Raw genomic sequence first — 26,030 nt, 5'->3', positions numbered from 1 at the left:
CCTTCCTCTTCCCAGGGAGCAACTTCAGTCTTCCCTGCCTGCAGTGGGGAGCTAGACCCTGCTCCTTATTCCCTGTGGGACCATCCGCAGCCTGTTTCCTTACCCCTGTAATGGGACTGCAGTCCTCCCTGCCCACCTGGCAGTGCTAATTCCAGGCTGGGGGCCCTCCTGGGAAAATCACCAGTGTGGGTGATACGGTGGGTGTTTGTGTGTGTGGAGGAGTGGGGCTGCCACCTGGCCATTTACAGACCCCACCCCTCTCTCCCTGTGTTTGTCGCATGTCAGGAATCCCTCTCCTTTGTGCCATGAAACATAAGGCATTTTCAGATCCATCATCTCACTGAGCCTTGCATCTCCTTGGTGAAGTTGGAGTTATTGTCGCCATTTTACTGATGAGTAAAATGAGGCTCAGAAAGGGGAAAGTCGTTGCCAGGGTTCCGCTGTGGACTTATAGCGGAGCTGGGATTACGATGCGTGTTCTGGATTCCTGGCGGGGTCCTGGCCCATCTGCCGCTAAGGCCTGTCTTTCTGCTCCCATGAGGTCCCTTTTCCATTCCTTTCCTCCCCATGACAGCCACTGTCACCACCACCCAGGGTCTGTGCTCACTGTCACACCACCCCTCGCTGACCCCTGCGTCTGGGCTGGAACCCACCATGTCCATCAGACAGATTTTCCTCAATGGTGGTTGGGCTCCAAATCCAATCTCCCCAGACTGACACAAATTGCACTACAGGGGGCCGCAAGTGTATGCATTTCTGGTCTAGAGAGAGAGAGATGGTCCCATAGAAATGTCAACATCACTTGGTGAAGAGGAGAGTGGAAACACAGGACAAAGTTCAGGGAGTGACATCAGGAGGAGGTGGCCCTTGAGTTGGGTCTTGAGGGATGTGTAAGAGTTACCAGGCAAGGAATGCTGGGAAGGGCATTCCAGGAGGAAAGAGCAGCATTCTGCAAGGCTCAGACTTGTCTGGTGGCTACAAGGTAGAGCTGGGTGACCTGGACCCCTTGAGACAGTGCTCCCTTTTCAGGAGGAAATCTGCAGTTCCCATACTTTGGGATGTCTCAGAGTCCCCTAGAGATCTTGGGAAATTCCTGGGTCCAGTTCCCGGGCATTCTAGTCCAGGCAGAGGAATCCGCACTTCTCACAGGCAGGGGCTGTGACCTCACCCCACAGTTCTGATGCAGTTGGTCCCTGGATCACTCTTGGAGAAATACAAGCAGGACTGAGAGGCTTTGACCCAAGCACAGTGCAGGGGGTGGGATGGGGATAGATGTGGAATGGGCCAGAGGAATAGTGGTTGGAGCTATACCCTCCTGGACCACCTTGTCAAAATTGTGGCTCTCCCATCCCCCTTTCCCACTGACACATTCTATCCTCTTTCACTTTTCCTTTATTTTATTCATTTTATTTTATTTTTTGTAGATACAGAGTCTCACTATGTTACCCAGACTGGTCTCAAATTCCTGACCTCAACCATCCTCACATCTCGGCCTCCCAAAGCACTAGGATTACAGGCATGAAGCACCATGCTCTCATCACCAACTCACATGCTGAACATTTGACTAGTTTATTTATTACCTGTTTCACTCTACTAGCATGAGGTCTACATGAGGAAAGGGACTTTGTCTATGTCATTCACTGCTGTAGCCAAGTGTCTACAATGTGTAAGGTCATGGAAGCTTTTTCTGTTTTGGTTTGTAATTTTAATTTTGGGAAGCAGAAGATATCTGAGTGGACTCAGTGGCTGACAGGAAAAGGGAGAACAGTCTTGGTGTGCACAAGAGTGACAGGGAGGCCTAGACAGAGAGATGTCAGAGGACAGTTCCTGGAAGAGGCTGATGGAAAGTTGGGGCAACTGGGGAGGGTCTCTCTGGACATGAATTCCTTTGAAGCTGGCAGGGAGGGAGGAAGTGCATGGGTGGAGAGGAATGCCTGAAGAACACCTCCTTGGCTTCCATATTCTTCATGAAGTGACAGGTGAGGGGCTTCCTGGGAAGAGAGGGCAGGAGGGGAGCAAATGTAGGCTGGTGATGGTGGGCCTGCAGCAGTGCCCCAGGATGAAGGGGTGAATGCATTACTGAGGCTGGACCCTGGTCATGATCCTTGCCTTGGCCTCAAGACTCATTAAAAACCAGCCTCCTCCAGTGAGCTTAGATCATGCCACTGCACTCCAGCCTGGAGACAGAGTGAGACTCCGTCTCAAAAACTAAAACAATAAAAAAGCCTCCAGTCCCAATGTGCCCAGCTGGACCATGCGCTTCTTCCTGGAGGCGCCACCAACACAATTGGAACACAAATCCTGAGTCACTGCCTCTAGAAAGCCTGCCTGGATTCAGTGCCCATCAGACTGGGCTCCTGCAGCACCTGGTCTGCCACTACTATGTGACTTGCCTCTGCCTGCCTCTTACCACAGGTGCCTGTGTTTTTACCTGCCTCAGTGAGGGCTGTTGAGGACCAGGCCAGGCTGATCCATCTTAGGGGCTACAGCAGGTGCCAGCAATGGCTGGGTTGTGTCAGGGCTGGGCAGTAGGCAGCCCAGGTTCTCACGCTGGGCACTGGGTGCCCTTTGTGGGCTCAACTGGGCATGACCACTGCTTCTGAGTGGCCAGAAGATTCCTGGGAGAGGCCTGGTTATCTTGGGCTGACCCTCGCTCCCCAGATCCTTCCTCCCTCCCTCCCTTGCTGAAACCATTTTGCATGTCCTCAAAATCCTGCTCCAGCACCAGCAGTCCCCTGGTTTTCAGCAGCCTCAGGGAACTCTTCCTTTTCTTCCTTGCTGTGAGTAAGAGGCCCAATCCCCTGAAGACACTGCTGCCTTGCAGTCCTCTGCTGCAGCCCTTCCCTGGGCCTGAGCAGGATAGGTCCTCCTTGCTTCTCATTGCCTCCGTCTTTCAGCTCATCATCCTTCTCTCCCATAAAAATACATTCATGTGCCACAAAATGATGTTTCCATCAACCCAGACCCCATGTGCAGTGGTGGACCCATGAAACTATAATGGAGCCGAAAGACACCTACTGCCTAGCCCAGTGACATAACAATTGTAACGTTATGGCACAGTTACTTTAAAAACATATTTATTTAAAAAGATTTATAATTCTGTAGAAAAATAAATATATATCTCGTAGTGTAGCCTAAGTGTCCCGTGTTTATAAAGTCTACAGTAGTACACAGTCATGCCCTACGACTTCACCTTCACTCACCACTCACTAACTCACCCAGAGAAGCTTCCAGCCCTGCACGTTCCATTCATGGTAAGTGTCCTAGACCAGTGCACCATGTCTAGGTACCATACTATATTTTTACATAGTGCAATACTATGTTTTTACTGTACTTTTCATGATATGTTTGGATGCACAAGTACTAACCATTGTGCTACAACTGCCAACAGTATTCACTGCAGTAACCTGTGCCCAGGTGTGCAGCCCGAGAGCAGTAGGCTGTGCCATAGAGCCTAGGTGTACAGTAGGTACAATATTGAGGTGTGTGTAAGCACACTCTGTGACGTTCGCCCAAAGAAAAATTACCCAAGGACATGGTGACACACGAAGGGAATCAGTATTGAAGCTCTTGCCCCCAGATTGCACCCAGGACAACATCCCTATGCAATGAAGACTTATCTCCCAGTTCATGGGCACTTTCTCCTGCTGAGGTGATGCCAACATGCACATAGAGAGTCCTCTTCATGCTCAGGCTCTTGGTCCCTCCACCCATAGAGACCTTGTCTCCACCCTCCCTGAGTCACCCACTCCTACCTGTATATTCTTGTCCTTGTCACTGCAGAAACTGTAGCTACTCCAGACCCTCAATTTCAAACACCCTTTTTTTGACCATCACTTTCCTTTTTCCCGCTGCCTCCCAACTCCAACACACTTCAATGACTCCAAATTTTCACTTTTGTGTCTCACTCACTTTCTTGTAAATTTCCCCTCCTCCCAGCTGAGACTATATGGTCCAGCCTGTCATCCACCCTCTCTAACACTCTCCACTCTCTTGCCCTGCAATTGATTGTACTCCCAGGGCAAAATTGCACTCTGCTGAAAATCAGCCACCCGCTCCCTCTGCTCCTGCACTCAGGTGGCTGAGCACAGCCAGAGAGAAACACACATGCCTTTTGCTCTCATTTAATCATGAAGCCCAAACCTCCAGGTGGCCCTGGATGATGTCCTACAAACTCACTCATTTCCTGAGTCCATAAGTCTGCCAGACTTCTTTATTTGTTATCTTCATAAAAATATATATAATCTAAGCACATTATGAATACCAACTGATTTAATTATCATAAAACTCTATGAATCTGTTCTATAATAATCACCATTTCACAGCTGAGGAGATGCTGGCACAGGAAGAGATGAAGTGACTTGCCCTGGAGCCCAGGCACCCAGTTCTGGAAGTGCTGCCCTGTCCCCAAGCAACAGTATCGTGCCTTCTCCTTCCTCCTTAAACCTCTAAAACCTTCCCCAGCCTTCCTTACACCTGCTGCCTTGCTTCCTATTTCAATTTGAAAATAGATGCAATAAAGAGAGAACCTTCCCTGGATCCCACCCCCACATCTCCCCAGCTGCTTGCCTCTGCGCTTCCTTCTCCACCTCCGCTTGATTGTAGCTGGAGTGTCTGCACTCATGTTAGGGGAGACTTTTCTCCATCATATCCACAGCTCAACCCTCAGGTTCTTTCCTGAGTTTCCGCTTTGCACACTGCCCAATTCCGCAATGCAGCTCTCCCACCCATCTCACACCCTGCATGCTTACTTATTCGTCATCTGTTCTGCCCTACTACAGTGAGGGCTACACAGGGGCAGGGATTCTGGGTAACTTATTCACTGCAGATTCCAGCATATGGAGCAGTACCTGGCACCTAGAAGGTGTTGGTATTCAATGAAGTCAGTCATTTTATATGTCAGGTTCTGGCCTGCTGCTGGGGACACTAGGGTGATTCAGATAGGTCCCTACTTATACCAAGTTTACAGTCCCATGGGGAGACAAACACATTACCTGACACATTTGCAGGCAGCCATTTATATTTTTCATCTTACAAAGCAGCCCTTATTGTACTTGAGAGGAAATGTACTCAAGCCGTGAGCTGTAGCCCCACCTCCCCTACTTCAGGACAGAAAGCCCCTGGCTCCAGCCCTTACATTCCTGGGCCTCCGGGGCTACCTGAACTTTAGGAAACAGCTAGTAAGGGAGTCCAAGTCCACTTTGACTGAGAGCTGTGGGATGTCAACAAGGTGCTTCCCCTCTCTGGTCCTCAATGTCTTTGTCTATTACAAGAGATGATGGTGCCAGCTCAGCAAGCTCCACGGGGCTGGGGCAAATGGGACAGGGAGGGTGACAATGCTTTGTGGACAGAGAGGAGGAGTTCTGAATGGCTACTGGAAAGGCACTATGTTTATTTGACAATTTCAAACATGGGAGAACTGCAGAACACAGACATCAAGACTCCCCTGTAATTCCATTTGGATTCTAAAGCTTAGATGTTGTTTTGTTTAAGCAGTGGCAAACATTATGTATAGATATAGATGTGGGATCATAAAATGTGTTTAAAGTTATTGATGTGGGATGACTTTGCCTATCAATATACAAGCATTTATTTTGTTTTAATAGCTGTGAAATATCCCACTGTATGAAGAGACTAAAATCGTCCTTCTATTGTGGATATTTGGATTGATGAACCATTGGACCAAAACAGAGAGGGCAATCAAAGCATTTGACAGCCTGGCAGATCAAAGTGAGAGGTTTATTACAGAAGACAGTAATGCTAAAAGGGGAGGAGAGCTAAGTGAATCCACCTGCTGCAATCAGAGCCCAGAATCCCACCACCCTAAGAGGCAGGAGACAACGTGGCTAAAAGGGCAGAGGCCCCCAGGGCTCCCAGCAGTGCCAGATGCAAACTTGTCATCCCACCCTGTGTGTGGGCTTCCTATGCCCTGGACAGTCTTTCCTAAGGCAGAGGCTGTTTTAAGAGCTTAGAGCACCCATTCTACAGCAGATTTTCTTATGAATGAGGTCCGTGTTCTGTGCTCCTCACCTATCCTGGGCCCTTTTCCCAACTTGACTTTGGGTAGTGGGTGGATATAGGCCCCAGGTAAACACCAGGCCCCAGGTGGACATCAGGGCTCAAGTGGACACACAGGCTCCAAGTGTATACCAGGCCCCAGGTATATACCATTTTCCTGGTACGTATTAGTAACCAAGGGGATTAGTAACCAAGTCCAGGTGTACATCAAGCTCACAAGTGGACACCCAGGCCCCATATGGACACCAGCCTACAGATGAGCATCAGGCTGCAGGAGGATACCCAGGCCTTAGGTAGATATCAGGCCCTATAAGGACACCAGGCCTCATGTGAACATCAGGGCCTAACTGGGGACTCAGGTTCTAGGAAGACACCTAGGCCTCAAGTAGCATCAGGGCCAAGGCAGATACTAGACTCCAGGTGGACATCAGGCCCCAGTTGGACACTAGGCCCTAGGTGGACACCTGGGACCCTGGTGACCATCAAGCCCCAGATTAACACTAGGCCTTAGGTGAATATCTGATCCTAGTTGTATATCAGGCCCCAGGAGAACATCAGTCCCCAGGTGGATATCAGCTTCCAAGTTGACATCAGGCCACAAGTGGACACTGGACTTGAGGTGTACATTAGGCCTCAGATGGACACCCAGGCCCCAGGTGTACACCAGGCTCAGGTGGAAATCAAGGCACAGGTAACACCATGCCCTAGGTGGTTACCTAGGCTTCAGGTAGACATCAGATCCCAGGTGGACACCTGGGTCTCAGGTGGTCATCAGGCCCTAGGTGGAAACTCAGGTCCCAGGTGCACATCACGTTCCAAGTGGACACCCAGGCCCCATGGTGATACCCAGGTTCCAGGTGGGCACTGGGCCCCAGATGAACACCAGGCTCCGGGTGGATACCAGAACCTAGGTGGACACCCAGCTCTGAGGTGGATATCGGGCTCCAGGTGGACATCAAGCCTCGGGTATATACCTAGTCCCCAGGTGGACATAAGGCCCCAGTTCAACACCAGACCCTGGGTGGATACCTAGGTCTCGGGTGGATGCATCTCCAGCTGAACATCAGGCTCCAGGTGGACACCCAGGCCCTAGGTGAACACTAGGTCTTAGGTGGACATTAGGCCCCAAGTGGACAACCAGGCCCCAGGTGGACACCCAGCCTTAACATGGACATCAGGCCCTAGGTAGATGGCAGGTTCAAGGTGCATATGAGGCTCCCGATAAACACCAGTCCCCAGGGAGACCCTTGTCCCCAGGTGAACACCAGCACCCAGGAAGACATCCACCTCCACCTGCACATCATTCCCCAGGTGTATACCTAGGCCCTATGGGAGCACCAGGCCCCAAGTGAGTACACAGATCCCTGGTGGCCTTTAGGCACCAGGTTGACATGCAAGGCTTAAGTGGACATGAGGCCCCAGATGAATGCTAGTCCCCAGGTGGATAAATAGGCCCCAGGCATACATCAGGTCTGAGGTCTATACTCAGTCTTCAGGTGGACACTAGGCCCCATGCAGACACCAGACCCCAGATGGATACCAGGCCCTATGCAGACACAAGTTTGCAGGTGGACAGCAGGCCCCAAGAAGACATTATGCCCTGGGTTGACACCTAGGCTTCAGGGGAACACTAGGCCACAAGTGGTCCCCTATGCCCCCGGTGGACATCAAGCCTTAGTGGAATTCCTAGTCACCAACTGAACATCAGGCCGCAGGTGGATGCCCAGGCTCTAGGTGAATACCAGGTCTCACATGGACATTCGGCCCCAGGTGAACATCAAGCCCCAAGTGAATACCTAGGTTCCTGGTGAACATCAGGAACCAGGTGGCACTCAGGTCGTACACTCAGGCCGTAGGAAATCAGAACATATGTGGACACTCAGGGCCCAGGTGGCTATCAGGCCCCAGGTTTATATCACTTTCCTGGTAGACATCAGTACCCAGGTAGATACTGGACTTCAGGTATACATCAGGTTCCTAGGTGGACACCCAGGCCCCAGGTGGACACCAGCCTACAAGTGGACATCAGACCACAGGAGTACACCCAGGCCCCAGATAGATATCAGTCTCCAGAAGAACACCCAGGCCTCAGGTGGACATCAGGTCCCAGGTTAATTCCAGACCCCATATGGAACTCTGGCCCCACCTGGACACAAGTCCCTAGGTAGATACATAGGCCCTGTAGGCCCTGGGGAACATCAGGCCTTAGGTGAAGTTCTAGGCTACAGGTGGACATCTTGCTCCAGTTGGACATCTGGTCCCAAGTGCATATCAGTCTCCAGGTGGACACAAAGTCCCAAGTTGGACATCAGGCACCAGGATGACTTTTGTCCTCTGGTGAACACTAGCTCCCAGGTTGACATCAGGCTACAAGTTGACACCTAGGGCCCAGATGGACACGTGGCCCCATATGAACACTAGTCCCCAGTCAGCTAGGGCCTGGGTCCACCTGGAGCCTGATGCTTAGCTAGAAACTGCATATCCACCTGAGGCCTAGGTATCTACCCAGGGACTGGTGTCAAAGTGGGGCCTGATATCCACATGGGGACAAGGTATCCACCTGGGGCTTGATATCCACCTCGAGCCAGATGACCTTCTGGAGTCTGATGTCCACCACAGGCCTGGGTGTCCATCTGGGGCCTGGTGTTGATTTGGATTCCAGCGTCTACCTGGAACCTGGGGTCATGTTGTCCACTTGGAGCCTGGAGTTTTCACCCGGGGCCTGGTAGACATCTGGCCCCAGTAAACATCAGCCTGGGGCCTGGTTGTCCACTTAGAGCCTGGAGTTTTCACCTAGGGCCTGAAGATCACCTGAGACCCAGGTGTCCAGCTGGGACACCAGACTCCAGGTGTACGCCCAGGCTCCAGGGTACAACAGACCCCCAAAGAACTCTGGGCCATATTAAACATCAAGTCTCAGGTGGATGCACAGGACCCATGTGTACACCAGGCCCCAGGTAGACAGTGGACGCCAGCTGAACATCAGCCCCAAGGTTGACACCCACACTACAGATGGATATCAGGCCCCAGGTGAAAACCTATGCTTCAGGTGTGCATCAGTCCCCAGGTGAACATAAGGCCACAGATAGACATCAGGCCTCAGGTGCACATCTGGCTCCAGGTAAACATTAGGCCTTAGGTGGATACCCAATCCCCAGGTGGACATCAGAGACCAGGTTGACACAAAACAATCCCAGTGGGTATCATGTCCCAGTGGACATTCAGGCTCCAGGTAAACACACCAGCCCCACCGTAACCGTAACCACCGTAACGAGAAATGGTAGGTCTAAGTACCATCATGCTCCTTGCTCACAAAAGGATGCTTAGCTATTTTATTCAAAATACAACTCCATTCATCACTCTAAGCAGCGATGTGTAGAAAGGAAAAGAAAAATAAACCAGGCCTCAAGGAATCCATCCAAAATGAGGTAGATATTATAATGGACAGAAATCCCCAAATGAAATGTTATAGTTGACATAGAATAGTCTTTAAAACCCATTAATTTTCTCGCACATTTGATACAGAGCATTATTTCCAGAGACTGAACCTAGAAAGAATTGCTTAAGACTAGAAGTCTTGTTCCAGCCTAGATTCCACACTGTTGAACATCTATACTTAGTACACCACATTATACATAGCACTGACATGACCTGTGTGCATTTAATTTTCTAATACTTGTTCATCTCTGGCATATTTTATATATATATATATATTACATATATAATATACATACATACAAGTACACACACACACAAAGTATATAAGGGTAGGATAGTATAATTGTGCAGTAACGTTTCTTGTGAAAGTGGTGGAAAGTGGATTGCGTTGGCGACATGCTGGAATGTGCTTCCATTGGCAGAAGTAAGGCTTTCAAAACTAGTCGTTTACATTTTTCTTTAGCAACTGGGAATATTAATAATTGAAGATGTGTTGGTATAAGAATAATCATAATAATCACAATGAAGTGGTGTTAATAATTGTATCACAAGATATAATAAATATTACAGATATTATAAGATGTCAAAAAAAAGATGTCATAAAATCTTTGAGATGATTGACACGTTAAATGCGGCCTCCTGTGCCGCCCTGGGGCGCCACTCTCGTTGGGTTCTTGGCGGTGCTCACCCTACTCCACCTGCTCAGCCTAGGCTCCTGCGCCCCCGGAGTCGCGCCATGGGAGCGAGGACCTTGCCTAGGCCCTAGACAAGGACAATGAGGAGGGGGTGCACGTGGAGTCCCCGCGGAGAGGCTGGATGCCGTGCAGAAGCCTTTGCGGGGGTGCACAGCCTCCTCTGGAAGCCCTGGTCGCTGCCCAGTGCCTGCTGCGCCCTGCGAGCTCCGCTGCGGTGGAGCCAGGCCTGCGCTGCCGGCTCTCGGCCCCGCCTGCGGAGCCTCTGCTCTTTGTCTTGTCCCTGGGGCCCGGGCCTCAGCTGGCCCGGGGTTCCTGATGTTAGCTGACGATGGGCTGGCCTCTGGGACTGGGTCGTGGGCCTCGCGCAGTGGCCGCCGCGTCACCAGCGCCAGGCCTCCCCGCGGTGCTGCTGGCGATGCGGGATGCCCGGGCTCGGGGTCTGCTGGGCCCCCTGGCGCTGCGAACCCCGTCACCTTCCGTCGCGGCCACCATGCTGCCCGCTGGTCAGCCCTGGTCTGCAGCCTTCCTGGGACCCCTCCGGTCCCAAGGAGGCATCACTCACAGCCGCTTGCGACACCAGGGCCGCCTGAACCTCCGCCAGGGCTGCGCCGCCCAAGTGGCTCCAGCCAGCCAGCCCTGGCCCATGAACGAGACTTTCCGCTCCCCGAGAAGATCGCCCTCGGCAGGGATACACGGCTATGGAGGATGCAGCGGATACCTTCCAAAGTTTGTGGACACTCTTCTGCCACACCAAAAGTTTCGCCATCAGCTGCGATGCCGACTGGGGCGCAGAGACCCCTCCGGGAGGTGGACCAGGCAGTGCCTTTGCTGGGCATCCGCAGTGCTGACCACCCCAAGTGCAGATCCCCACTTCGTGTTCCTCCTACTCCACGTTCCACATCCAAAGTTCTCTCACCGTTTCTAAGCAGGAGAAATCAAAAGAAACTGAAATCAGAAAGAAAGAGAGAGAGAGAAAGCCATGAGCCAAAAAAGAGCAAAACCTTTTGGAAAGCATAAAACGCCCCAAAGCCAAAAACTAATTCTTATCTCTTTTAAACCTTCTGCACTTCGCCAATGATGAATGATTTATTTATTTTTAACCACTGGCAATTCGTAATTATTAACTTCTCTGGCATTAATGAATAGAAGTTGAATCACATGTGGTAGTATAATTTGTATTATATGAAGCTTTCCATATTTTAAAAAATAATTGTCCGGTTTTTCTCCATGGATTAACAATTAATGGAAAATTTTCAACATTGCTGTGTTAATGTCTCCTGAGATAATTAGATGTGAGTAATTTTTATAAACAGAATTTCCTGGGTGGAATTTCTCATCTTCAGGAGCTCCATAAATAACCATATCCCAAGAGAACTGTGAATTTGGGAACTGAAAGAACTGAGTCCCAACTGGTCCAGCCTGGAAGCTTTTGGGTGATCACTCTTGCAGGTGACTTCACTGCCTTCTGTTGAAGGGCCAGTGACAGCCTGGGGGTTTCAACTTGCAAGAGCCTTACCATTTTAGGGTTAGCATTAACAATGAGGAAAAGGCATACTTTTTTGATATTCTCTGTATGTAATAAAATAGTTACCAAAACAAAGCAAAGTGTGAGTGGTGACTATTGAGAGGACCCTTTCTATCTTTGCTGGATTCCCAGAGATTTCTGGGTTTCTTTTGGAGTCAATAGTATTTCCATGTTAATTCTGAGCTCTTAAAACCCACAATATGAGTTGCAGCCAGTGACTAGAGTTGCAGCCAGTGACTAGAGTTGCAGCCAGTGACCAGTGTTGCAGCTTGTTAAACTGATCACTGGTGGTAGAGCCTTTTCATTCTGCTCACTTCTTAAAAGATCAGCTTGGTCAGGGATTAGTGCTACCCTGCCAGAAATAAGCAGTTAGGAATCAAGTAAAGGAGTCAGCTAAAAGCGTAATTACGAAGTAGTGAGGTCACAGCCAGATGGTTGTTTATCTCATTTTCTCTCTGCTGCTGATTTCAAGGCTTTATACCGTGTTTTGATGTAACACAGAATGTATACTATGAAGGACAAACAGTCTGTTAGCTTCTTGGAGCTATACTCCGTTACTGGAGCAGGGGACAACAATTTGAAGGACATTATTACTTAGTTTAATCTGCCTTTGGCTAGGATAAACTTCAAGTTCCAAGGGCTGGGTTCAGTTGTTATGCAAATTTAGACTGTTGCGGTAAAATTTCCAGAAAAAAAGGATAGGACTCTTTAGATGAAATAAGAATTTAACTGTATTTGAACCCCGTTGAAGGCCAGACAAGTTTAGGCAAAATCCCGTGACTGATGAGTCCCTTTAAATTCCAACATATAATCGATGTTGGTAAATATGATACGTGCACTGGAAAAGGATGTGTATCCAGTAGTCGTTGAGTGTCCCGTTCTGTATATGTCAGTTTCTGTCAAGTTTGTTCATTGTGTTCATCAAATCTCCCTTTCTCTTATGGATTTTTTTCTGTTGGTTCCATCGGTAATTGAAAGCTATGTTAAAATCTATATTGTAGATTAGTCCATGTTTCTTTTAGTTATATCAGTTTCTGTAGTAAATAATTTGAAGGGATATTTTATATTTAGACATATTTAACATTGGCATACTTTTCTGGTGACTGACATCGTAAAACCTTTTTTATCTTAGCAATATTTCTTGGCTTAAGTCTAAACTGTCAATAATAACATAGCAACATGAACTTTGTGCTGATTAGTGTTTGCAGGCATGTTTTCCATTGTTTTACTTCCAAATGTCTGGATTATTGTTTTCAGATAAATTAATTAAAACATAAAAATTAAATATACTATAAAACATTAAAAAGTGAATATTCTAAAAATCCAGCCAGAGATGTTTCACTTTTAATTGAAGTGTTTAGGACCACGGCTCTCACACTGTGAGCTAAGGTGCCCTGAGATGCTGTGTTTAACTGACAGGGGCACCAGCGGATAGCGTGTGGGTATGTGTATGTGTGTGTGTGTGTTTGAGATGGGGGTCTCACTCTGTCCCCCAGGCTGGAGTGGAGTGGTAAGGTCTAGACTCACTGCAGCCTCTGCCTCCCTGAGTAGCTGGGACAACAGGCAAGCACCACCATGCCTGGCTAAGTTTTATAATTTTAGTAGAGACGGGGTTTTGCCATGTTGCCCAGGCTGTATATTTTTGAGGGAAACAAAGCAACATTTGCTGGAGACCTTAAGAACTACTAGCCTGAGGCAGTTCATAGTTTCAAAAGTAGTTAGAAGTGCATTTCTTTAGCTTTAAGGTGGGTGTTGTTAATTACCGCGATGAAAGGAAGTATTGTGCTAAAGTCAGTGTGGAATAGGAATAAGGTCCAGTGGTTGAGATCCAGTCCGATTTTAAGATTTGAAAATTTGTGCTGTGTGCCCAACAGGCACACACATCCCATTAGTAAGTAAATTGTGCTTTTTTAAGAAAGAAACAAAAATACTGTTTCTACTTCCATTGCGTGTTATTTTTTATATGTACTTGCAAATCCATCACCAAAATAAAAATAATGAACATATCCAGCACTTATAAAAGTTTCCCCTTGCCCTTTTATAATCCCAAACTTTCTGTATCTTCCTACCTTACCACTCTCCCTGACAATCACCAATCTGTCACTATAAAAGAGTTTGCCTTGTCTAGACATTTATATAAATGAAGTGTAGTATGGACCCTTTTTTGGAGGGGTCTGGCATCTTTCACACAACATAATTATTTTGAGATTCAGCTATATTGCAGGCATCAATGGGTCATTAATTTTATTACTGAGTAGTATTCTATTGTGCAGATTGGTCACAACTTATATATCCGTTTGCCTGTTGATCGGTTTTTGCATTGCTTCCAGTTTGGGACTTACACAAATACATTTGCAATGAACATTCATGTACATAAGTTCTTATAACTTTGAGTAAACATTAGGAGTGTAATAGCTAATAGGTTTAGGTTTAGTTTTAATAGACTGTCAAAATGTTTGCCAAAATGGTTGTACCATTTTATATTTTTATCAGCAGTATCTAAGAATTCCACACTCTTGCCAACACTTTGTATGGGTCTTCTTTTAAAATTTTAGACATTTTCATGTGTGTACAATAGTATTTTATTGTGGATCCATAATGCCTAATAATATGTAGTATCTCTTTATGTACTTACATGCCATCTGTATATATTTGGTAAAGTGTATGTTCACATTTTTTTTGCTTCTTCCTTTTTTGTTTTTTTCTTTGCTTATTTTCTCATTATTAAATTTTAATAGTTTCTTTATATACTCTGGATTCAAATCCCTTATTAGATATGAGACTTGCCAGTATTTTCCCCTTGAGTTTTCTTTTTTGTTCTCATAACACTATCTTTCAAAGAGCAGATGCTCTGAATATTGATGGGGTCCAATTTATTAATTGTTCTTGTGCATTTGGTTTTTGGGGCTTCATCTAAGACATTTTTGATTAATTGAATATTACAAAGATTTTTTTCTGTATTTTCATCTAAAAGTTCAAAGCTTTTAATACTTTATTTTATATTTAAGTCAATGGTCCTATAAGTGACAGAGCTTTAACCCAAGTCGCTGTCATGCATAGCTGGACCCAGGGGCTTATATAAAATCATCAAGAAATGTTCTCCTTCTTTCTCTTGACACTTTTCCTTTTGTTTTAGCCTCATTTTTTCCTTCTGAAGATGACTCTCCTCTCTCTCTGTAGCAAGAGATAGTGCGACAAATAACCCATTTTACTTTGAACTCTCAGACCACAGTGGTAGAAAAAGCAAGAGTCCTTCCTGATGATTCCAAAAAAAAAAGTACTGAAACAGTTGCTATGATCCAAGGGTAGAGTCTTTTGCCAGAGCTGGGCATCATGATCACCTCTAGGGCTGGGGCTGGTAGGTTGGGTCAGGCCCAGTTGGTGCTCATTGAAATGGTCCTCAAAGAAAAGGGGGGCTCTCAAGAGGAGAGTTGCTTAACACCCCTCCAAAAAATAGCCACTGTGTACATACCTACAATTCCTTGCCATTTTATAAGCAACTGATTGGGTGGAAAATGACTAGAAATTCAGTTGTCATTAACTTTCCTTTATAATGTCAGTAGAATGAGCCATACATTTCACATGTTGTGGGTTATGTCCATGATGGTCATTTCTGTATATTAGGTATCAATTTGGAGTATCATGTGAAGAAATATACTATTTTGTGACATTATTCTTAAATTAATATTTTTAGGATAAAGAATTATAGGATGAAAGAAAAGTCTAGGATAGAAACAAAAGAATAGGGAAAATGGGAGCATTGATATACTGCAGAAAATGGCCAAACAGGAAAAGTACTTGTGAGAGGTATTGAAGTACATAATTGATATCACATAGACCTCCAGGAAATTACAACTACTGGCATAAGAACAAACTATCTGAATAGTCTTTGCTAATACTGAGTCTTTTCTGCTTGCAAAAGAAGTAAGAATGGTAAGGAATTGGGACATTGTTCAGATAGGCCTGAATGCATTTATTCATTTACCTGTTGATGGGGTTTGGGGGTATTAATGAAGGATGTTAATAAATAATAATGGGCATGTTAGGTAATCATAATTGATTTGTCCAATTGGTCTGAAGAAAATTTTGCCTACCTTCTTTTTTGTCGAGGGATTCATTTTTAATGTCATGTTGGATTCTATGGCTTACTGAATGTGTAATTGCCTATTTATGGATTCTGAAGAATTTTATAAAATGTATTTGCCAAACATTTTGAAAACTTAGAACTTCTCCAAGGAAGAAGTTCTTTAGTGCTTAGTGCTGCCCTGACAAATATGGTAGCCACAGCCATGTGAATATTGAGCACTTGAAATATGACGAGGCTGGACTGAGATGTGCTGTCAGGGTAAAACACACACCAGATTTTGAAGACTTGGTAGGAAATAAAATTAAACATATCTAATTAATAACTTTTATATTGGTTAGACATTGAAATAATATTTTGTATATATTTTACATATAAATATACATTCATGTGTATGTGTAATTAATATCTTCATATGAAATACTTCTCAAGAGTTTCACTCTTGTCACCCAGGCCCAATGGTGCAATGGCATGATCTCAGCTCAATGCAACCTCCGCCTCCTGGGTTCAAGGGATTCTTCTGCCTCAGCCTCCCGAGTAGCTGGGATTACAGGCACCTGCCACCACACCCGGCTAATTTTTTGTATTTTTATTAGAAACAGGGTTTTGCCATGTTGGGCAGACTGGTCTCGAACCCCTGACCTTAGGTGATATACCCTCCTCGGCCTCCCAAAGTGTGGAATTACAGGCATAAGCCAGAGTCTGGCCTCACCTGGCTAATTCTTTGTATATTTGAAGAGACAGCATTTCACCGTGTTGGCCAGGATGGTCTTGATCGCCTGACTTCGTGATCCGCTGGCCTCAGCCTCCCAAAGAACTGGGATTAGAGGTGTGAGCCACTGCACTCGGCCTCAATGTAGCTTATTATCAAAGTATTTACATAGAAAAATTAATCAAAGGGCACAAGCATTTCAATACTTAGGTTAAGATGAAATCTGTGCCCAGAAGAGTGCCAGACACACATGAAATGTTTTGTTCATGAGGCAACCACAACTTAAAATGATTTTCTGTTATTCGTTTTGGTATGTTATTTTGGGAATGTGATTAATCACCTATGTCAAGGACGTTGGGAAGAATTTCCAGATACTCTGATATGCATGACATCTTAATCATACAATATAAAGCAAGGCTATCTTAGGAAATTCGGTATCACTGCCAAGGATCTTTACAATTGAAGATAAATTAAAATTACTATTAAACTTGTAACAGTCAGATGGGTTGGCAGGCAAAATGTGTCATTTTTTTCTCAGCATTTTTTCTTTTCCTTGATTCAATAAAACAAACTTAAACGCCAGCTATCTGCAGAACCCTCACTAGACTATGTTTAATGATATGTGAAACACAGCCTGCGCACTCACAGATCCTTGCCACCTCCTGTTCCCATCCTCTCAAAACCTGTGTTACCCTGTGGCTAGATTTCTCAAGAAAATGAAAGAGAGAGACGAACGAGAACCATCTTCTTTCAGGTCGCTCCGCACTGCTCCTCCGGTGAGGCTTTTATCCTTGACTGGGGGGTAGAGGCCTTAATCCTAGAAAAGAGGCCTCTCAGGGTGAGGAGGTGATTTAAATTCTTACGAGAGAGACGCAGCTCCCCACCTCATCTGGACCTTCACAAACCTAAACTGGAGCCGCCGGAAAAATGACTGACAACCGGCCACACAAGCCAGGCAGAGACGCGGGGAGAGGCTGACCACAAGAAAGGCGGACGTAGACGATACTGACCTCTGGCGCACAGGGCACATGTGTCCCAACACACACACATGCACCCACAGACGGACACAGAGCAAAAGAGTGAGAAAGGGGAGAGAGAGAAACAAGAGAGAGACGTACGCACACACACAAACGCACAAAGACATACAGCAGTGGCACGGTAACACCTACCCTCGGCAGCCCCTGAATTTTCAGGGTTCTGCTCTCCACGACTACAACCCACTGGTGAGAGAGCAGCCCACGGACACATAAGCAAACCTCTCCTTTTTTGAAGAGACTCACTGGCACACCGTCCGTGCAGGCCTGAGGCTGGGATCCCGCGCTGCTTCCCCGGCCCTCTGCCGGCAGTTTCTTCCTCCTGGACGACCCTCCGTGAATCCCGGCCTCCAGAGACCATCCTATTGATGCCCTGGCCAGGACTGGTCTTAGCCCCGACTCTGACTAATCCCTCTAGTCCTAGATACCCGGGAGGTGGAGGCAAGAGAATCACTTGAACCTGGGCGGCAGAGTTTGCAGTCAGCTGAGATCTCGCCACTGCACTCGACTGAGTGACAGAGTGAGACTCCGACTATAATAAAAAAAAAAAAGAAAGAAAAGAAAAATGATCCCGGAGCGGCGGCTGCGGGGACTGGGGCGGCGGTGGGTGAAGTGAAGTCTGGGAGAGGGGTCTCGTCGACCCTCCCCGAATCCAGGCCTGAGGCTGGGATCTCGTGCTGCCGCCCTAGCGATACGCCTGAGGTTTCTTCCTTCTGAGGTTTTTTCCTGGTGGTCGACCCTCGGAGAATCCCAGGCTCCGGAGACCATCCTGTTAATGCCGTGGCCAGGACTGCTCTCAGACCCGACTCTGACGCACTATCACACGGGGCTCCTACTTCGCAAAGTCTCAGGGACCCATCCCCGGGCAAAGGTGGCAATCACTAGGACCAAAGCGGTGGCTCAGGCCTTGCGCTTGCGCACTGGCGAGGCCGAATCTCCGCTTGCTCCGGAGAGTCAGGCTGCTGATCCTTTAAAAAATGGCGGCGACGCGCGGCTGAGGGGACTGGGGCAGCGGTGGCGGCGGCAGCGCAGTCTGAAGCCGCGGGTGGGAAGAGGACTACGAGAGGGTCCTGGGGGAGACCTAAGGGTTGGACCCATAGAGGTCCTGTCATCAGGACTTTCTTGATCGGTCTTCTTCTTTGGTTCCCTGTGGAGGAGGAGTTTCAGGGTGCGGCTGGGCTCTCTGGACTCCTCTTCAAATCTGACTATGGATCGCACGGGGTGATCAGGAATGGGGTTACAATGCAGTGAGGCGGGAAGGGTCTCACTGGGGCACAGAAAGATCCTAAGGGCTGCAAGGTGTACTGTCAGCTGAAAATGCACTGACCTATGAGGCCACCGCCTCCCTCCTTCCTAGGTGGAGCAGTGGCCTGACTTCATCTCCAAGGTCCGGGACTCTGGCATCCTGACACTGCTTTCCGCGGCATGTGCAAGGACAGACAGAGGCGAGTCCAAGATGGAGCCAATGTGACCACACGTGGCACTAATGTTTCCCAAGAGCAGATGGAGTCAGTGTGTGTCTTTGATTGCAGTATGGGGCGATGCTGAGACGGATAGTGACGTCCAGGTGTGCGCAGGTGGGTCACTGGGACCTCCCACACAAATCCAAGGAAAAGCCAAGCACACTAGAAAAGCTGTGAGACAGGGCCTGTGCCTGAGTCCAAGCCACATTCAGGGATGACTGCCAGAGGGGCCAAGAGGTTTCGACAAACTACACCGCACCGACATCCCGCCACCTGTAGGTACCCCTGACTCCACCTCCCCTGCACCCAGCAAAACCCAGTCCCTTTGGCTCCTTGACATCCGTGGCAGCCAAAAGATTCAGTGCCTGAAGGCACTTTCCCCAGGAGCAGAGGAACCGGATGGCCCTCAGGAATGAGAGAGGAAGGGCAAGTGGGATGTAACACTAACTTTCCTTGAAGGCAAAGGTCAGCCATGGTGGGGTTGCTTCCCGCTCTTCCTGGACTGACCATGAAGCAATTACTTGGGACATGCAGACCAAGGGAGCTTCCCTGTCCAAGACAGGTACGGAAGCCCAGAACTCCAGGATCATCACACCCTATCATCCAGAAATCGGTTTGGAGAGGGAAGCAATCATAAAAGGGACCCCAACGAAATTTCTCCCTAATGGACTGGGAAGTGTTCTTTGTTGAAGACATTGAGCCAGACTAAGAAGCCTCTAGGCTTCACAGGAGCTGGGCAGACAGAGCAAGAGGGAGGACACAGCAGAGGCCAATGTCACAACACAATGCCACTATCACTAGCATCCAGGAAAAAGTGCCAAATGGGTGACTTGGCGAGGAAGGCCAGTGTTTGAGTGACAGACATGCTTGCCCCATCTTGTTGCCATCTTCCTTCTCCATCCCAGTGTATAGCTTTGGGTAGATTTCTCAATGAGGGCAAAGGGCGAGAGGAGTGAGAACCGTCTTCTTGAAGGTCTGTGGGCACACTCCTGCGAGTGGACAATGAGCACCTGTGAGGCCTTTGTCCTTGGCGGGGATGCCATCATCTTGGTCCTAGCAAGGAGCTAGCACACAATGGGAAGGGTATTAAAACTCCTGCAAGACAGGCCGGAGGCACGAAGCCCCTTCACCGAAGCACAGCCATGGAGAACTCCTGCTATGCCAAAATTCAGGGACTGGATATTAAGACAACAGTGGAAATCACTGTGAAGAGACAGTCAGCTAGAGCCTTGCGGAGGCACATTGGCTGGGCCGACTAAAGCTCTGGTGCTGGAAGTCAGGCTGCTGCTCCTTTAAACAATGGCAACTTCGCGGTAGCAGAGGGGCTCCTGTTGAAGCCTCTGCAGCGACTGGATCCGGGGTCCAGTTTGGGGCAGCCTGGGAGAGGGTGCCGCGGGTGTCCTGTCCCAGGGCCAAACCCCCAGGAGTCCTGTCCTCCGGACCTTCTTAAGGCGACTTCCACCGAGGGAGGGGGAGCTTCAGGACGCCTGCTGGGTTCTCGGGACTCCCCTTCAGATCCGATTTTGGCCCCCTCCGAGTGAGATAGGATGGGCTCACCACATCTGGTGAGGCAGGCAGGGCCTCGTTGCAGCACAGAATGATCCCATGGGTCTCAAGGCGTGTCGTCAGCTCAAAATTCACTGATCCAACAGCTCTCTGCCTCCCTCCTCCTTTGAAAGAGCACTAGCCTGCCCGGCTTCTAAAAGCCCTGGGGCTCCGGAAGTCGACAGCAATTTACAGGACACGTGCAAACAGGAAAAGGGACAAATCCCAGGTGGAGACCATGCGACGACACGTGGCACTGGCCCATCCCACAGCAGATGGCATGAATGTGTGTAACCAGAGGAATGTGGGGCAACACCAAAACAAACGTGGTGTCTAGATATGTGCCCAGTGGAAGGGGGGAAAAAGTGACACTTCCATCACAGCAATGGAAAATTGAAGAATTCCCGGGAACGAGGAGGGGGCCTGTGACTGACTGGAGCCACATTTTGAAATTAATGCCAGAGGAGCAAACAGGTTTCTGCAAAACTCACCGCACCGCCAAAGCTCCATCACCCAGGTAGCCCTCACAAAACGTCCCCTGCACCAAGCTCCAGCACCAGCCCCAGACCCAGCCCCAGCCCCAGACCCAGACCCAGACCCAGACCCAGCCAAGTCCCTTTGGTTCCCTGACATTCGGTACAGCCAAAAGATCTAGGGAGCCAGTCCACACAGGAGTAGAGGAGAGGATGTCCCTCAAGAATGAGACAGGAAGTACAGAGGAAATGCGACACGATCCGTGCAAGAAGACAAGGCCATTCACGGTCGCCTGGCGCTCATTCTAGGCATTCCACCAACCCATGAGGGGAAACATGGAAACAAGCAAGCTTTCCTGCCGGATAAATTTATGGAAGCGAAGAGTTCTACGGTCATCAGACCTGCCTAATCAAGCAGAAACAGGTTTGGAGAGAGAAACAATCATGACAGGGATCTTCGGGAAGTGTCTCCCTGACAGACTGGGAAGTCAAGGACTGGGAAGTCCCTGACAGACAGGGAACACATTAGGCAAGAGAGATAGGCATCTAGGCCAGGGGAGGCAGAGCAAGAGGGAGGACAGCTAAGAAGGAGCAAGAGGAAGGAAAGAGCAGAGGGAAGACAGAGCAAGAGGGAGGACAGAGCAGAAGCCAGAGCCGAGGCAGGATACAGCACCATGCAACATCCGCGGGCATAAGGGGAGGGGTTCTAGAAGGTTGGCTTGTCCAGAGACGCCAGCGTTCCAGTGACAGGGAATGTTGCCATCTCCCATTCCCGGCTGCTTCTTCTACACGGTATCGTGGTTTGGTTTCATTTCTCAGAGAAGAGCCGTGAAAAGATACAACCATCTTCTCTGATGTGGGTCTGCTCCCCTACTGCAGGACAAAGAGCTCCTGTGGGGCTCTTTTCCTTGGTTGCTGTGTGGTCATCTTGATTTTAGAAGAGGCAACCCATGTTGGGGATGAGATTTCAATTGCTCCGGGACCGGATGCATCTCCTCACGTGGGTCAGGCCTTCACACACACAAAGCGGATCGACGGCGGCGAAAACGATTAACAACCGGCCTCATGACCCAGGCAGAGACGCAGAAAGAGGCTCAGCAAAGACAGGCCGACATGCCAGAAATCGCTTTGTGGTGCACAGGGCACATTCGTCCAAAGACACACACGCACAAGGGCACACACACACACTAACCGACAGAGAGAGGGAAAGAAAGACACAGAGACTGAGAGACAGAGAGAGAAGAGAGAATGGGAGACACACACACACACACACACACACGCACACACACACACACACACACACAGAGTCATACAGCAGAGGCATTGAAACACACCCCTCCAGGCAACCTCCGAGGCGGCGGGGTTCTGCTGTCGACGAGAACGACCCTCGGGTGAGAGAACAGCCCAGGGGCACACAGGCCGACCTGTCCTCGAGATGACGGCGGCACGACTTTTGGGGAGACTCACCCCAACAGCGTCCGGGCAGGCCTGAGGCTGGAATGCCGTGCTGCTTCCCCCGGACTCCGCCTGGGGTTTCCTCATCCTGGTCAGCCCTTTGCGAATCCTGCCAACCGGAGACATTCCCGTCGATCCCATAGAGATGTCAGGCCGGAGCGTCAGAGCCCCGCCACCCAAGCACTGCCGCGAAGGGCTCCTGCTTTGCCGAGCCTCAGGGACCGGTTTCTAAGACAACCGTGGGAAGCACTGTGACGGCAGAAGCCGCTGGCGCCTCGCGCATGCGCATTGGCTGGACGGACTCGCGCTCCGCTCCTGGCAGTCAGGCTGCGTCCCCTTTAAATAATGCCCCCTCTGCGCGGCTGCAGCGAGGCTCCCGCTGCAGCCGTGGCGGCGTGTGGATACGGGGTCCAGCTTGGGACGCCGTGGGAGAGGGGGCCGCCGGTTCCCTGTCCCAGGGCCAAACCCCCAGCAGTCCGCCCTCAGGATCCCCTTGAGCGGACTTCCACCAAGGGAAGGGGAGCTTCAGGACGCCTGCTGTGTTCTGGGGACTCCCGTTCAGATCCGATTTTGGCCCCCTCCCAGTGAGATAGGATGGGCTCACCACATCTGGTGAGGCAGGCAGGGCCTCGCTGCAGCACAGAATGATCCCATAGGTCTCAAGGCGCAGCGTCAGCTGAACCTTCACTGATCCATCAGCCCACTGCCTCCCTCCTCCTTCGAAAGAGCAGGGGCCTGCCCCGCTTCTAAAAGCCCTGGGGCTCCGGAAAGCCGACCGCGCTTTACACGACACGTGCGGGCAGGAACAGGGGCGAATCCGCGGTGGAGACCATGAGACCACGCGTGGCACTGGCGTATCCCACAGCAGATGGTGTGAATGTGTGTCACCGGGGGCATATCGGGAGACGGCGAAACAAACGGTGGTGTCCAGGTACGGGCCAGTGGAAGGCGGGAACAAGTGACCCTTCGGTCAATGCCAAGGGAAATCAAAGAACACCTGGGATTCGGTGGGTGGGGGGCCTGTGCCTGACCCAAGCCAGGTTTTCAAATGCCTATCAGAGGAGCAAAGAAGTTTCTGCAGAATTCGCCCCACATCCAACACTCCTCCTCCCTGGTAGCCCTGACGCAACTTCCCCTGCACCCAGCCACAGCCCCAGCCCCAGCCCCAGCCCCAGCCCAGTCCCTCTGGTTCCCTGACTTTCGTTTCGGCCACAAGATCAAGGGAGTCAGTCCACACAGGAGCAGAGGAGAGGATGTCCCTCAACAATGAGAGGAAGTGCAGAGGAAATGCGACACCAGCTATCCTAGAAGACAAGGCCAGTCACGGTCGCCTAGCGCTCATTCTAGGCAATCCACCCACCCATGAGGAGAAACCTGGAGAACAAGGAAGCTTCCCTGTCTGAGACACGTATGGAAGCCAAGAAATCCAGGGTCATGAGACCTGCCCAATGGAGCAGAAAGACGCTTGGAGAGAGATACAATCATGACACGGATCTGCAGGAAGTGTGTCCCTGACGCACTGGGAAGTCATCTTTGCACAAGGGCACACACACACTAACCGACAGAGAGAGGGAAAGAAAGACACAGAGACTGAGAGACAGAGAGAGAAGAGAGAATGGGAGACACACACACACACACACACACACACACACGCAGGGTCATACAGCAGAGGCATTGAAACACACCCCTCCAGGCAACCTCTGAGGCTGCGGGGTTCTGCTGTCGACGAGAACGACCCTCGGGTGAGAGAACAGCCCAGGGGCACGCAGGCCGACCTGTCCTCGAGATGACGGCGGCACGACATTTGGGGAGACTCACCCCAACAGCTCCGGGCAGGCCTGAGGCTGGAATGCCGTGCTGCTTCCCCCGGACTCCGCCTGGGGTTTGCTCATCCTGGTCGGCCCTTTGCGAATCCTGCCAACCGGAGACGTTCCCGTCGACCCTGTAGAGATGTCAGGCCGGAGCCTCAGGGCCCCGCCACCCAAGCACTGCGGCGGAGGGCTCCTGCTTTGCCGAGCCTCAGGGACCGGTTTCTAAGACAACCGTGGGAAGCACTGTGACGGCAGAAGCCGCTCGCGCCTCGCGCATGCGTATTGGCTGGACCGACTCGCGCTCCGCTCCTGGCAGACAGGGTGCGTCCCCTTTAAATAATGCCCCCTCTGCGCGGCTGCAGCGAGGCTCCCTCTGCAGCCGTGGCGGCGTGTGGATACGGGGTCCAGCTTGGGACGCCGTGGGAGAGGGGGCCGCCAGTTCACTGTCCCAGGGCCAAACCCCCAGCAGTCCGCCCTCAGGATCCCCTTGAGCCGACTTCCACCGAGGGAAGGGGAGCTTCAAGACGCGTGCTGTGTTCTGGGGACTCCCGTTCAGATCCGATTTTGGCCCCCTCCCAGTGAGATAGGATGGGCTCACCACATCTGGTGAGGCAGGCAGGGCCTCACTGAAGCACACAATGATCCCATAGGTCTCAAGGCGCAGCGTCAGCTGAACCTTCACTGATCCATCAGCCCTCGGCCTCGCTCCTCCTTCGAAAGAGCAGGGGCCTGCCCCGCTTCTAAAAGCCCTGGGGCTCCGGAAAGCCGACCGCGCTTTATAGGCCACGTGCAGGCAGGAACAGGGGCGAAGCCGAGGTGGAGACCATGTGACCACGCGTGGCACTGGCGTATCCCACAGCAGATGGTGTGAATGTGTGTCACCGGAGGCATATTGGGAGACGGCGAAACAAACGGTGGTGTCCAGGTATGGGCCAGTGGAAGGCGGGAACAAGTGACCCTTCGGTCAATGCCAAGGGAAATCAAAGAACACCTGGGATTCGGTGGGTGGGGGGCCTGTGCCTGACCCAAGCCAGGTTTTCAAATGCCTATCAGAGGAGCAAAGAAGTTTCTGCAGAATTCGCCCCACACCCAACCCTCCTCCTCCCTGGTAGCCCTGACGCAACTTCCCCTGCACCCAGCCCCAGCCCCAGCCCCAGCCCCAGCCCCAGCCCCAGCCCAGTCCCTCTGGTTCCCTGACATTCGTTTCGGCCACAAGATCACGGGAATCAGTCCACCCAGGAGCAGAGGACAGGAGGTCCCTCAAGAATGAGACAGGAAGTGCAGAGGAAATGCGACACCACCTGTCCTAGAAGACAAGGCCAGTCACGCTCGCCTAGCGCTCATTCTAGGCAATCCACCCACCCATGAGGAGAAACCTGGAGAACAAGGAAGCTTCCCTGTCTGAGACACGTATGGAAGCCAAGAAATCCAGGGTCATGAGACCTGCCCAATGAAGCAGAAAGACGTTTGGAGAGAGATACAATCATGACACGGATCTGCAGGAAGTGTGTCCCTGACGCACTGGGAAGTCATCTTTGTTGAAGACATTTGGCCAGAGCGAGAGGCATCCAGGCCCCTGAGAAACACGTGAGGCAGAACAAGAGGAAGGATAGAGCAGAGGCCAGAGCCCCGGCAGGATACAGCGCCGTGCCACCGCCAGGGGCATAAGTGGAGGGGTTCCAAAAGGGTGGCTTGTCCAGAGAGGCCAGCATTCCAGGGACAGAGATTGTTGCCATCTCCCATTCCCGGCTTCTTCTTCTACACGGTATCGTGGTGT

The 26,030-nt window shown here is 50.1% G+C and overlaps 1 protein-coding gene across 1 annotated transcript in view; it reads right to left on the bottom strand.

Moving 5' to 3' along the window:
* LOC134737555 (protein FAM182B-like) overlaps window positions 1-22,697 on the bottom strand; it is a 779,394-nt gene extending 756,697 nt beyond the window's left edge. Inside the window, exon 1 of the mRNA XM_063656417.1 lies at window positions 22,455-22,697. Coding sequence (XP_063512487.1) covers window positions 22,455-22,583 — 129 coding nt within the window. The 5' untranslated portion in view covers window positions 22,584-22,697. The remainder of the gene's footprint in view (window positions 1-22,454) is intronic.
* Window positions 22,698-26,030: the final 3,333 nt, after the last annotated feature.

The sequence above is a fragment of the Pongo pygmaeus genome, chromosome 19 (genome assembly GCF_028885625.2).
Source record: "Pongo pygmaeus isolate AG05252 chromosome 19, NHGRI_mPonPyg2-v2.0_pri, whole genome shotgun sequence".
Lineage (NCBI taxonomy): Eukaryota > Metazoa > Chordata > Mammalia > Primates > Hominidae > Pongo > Pongo pygmaeus.
The sequence above is the reverse complement of the archived record's forward strand: the minus strand, read 5'-3'. Positions and strand labels throughout refer to the sequence as shown.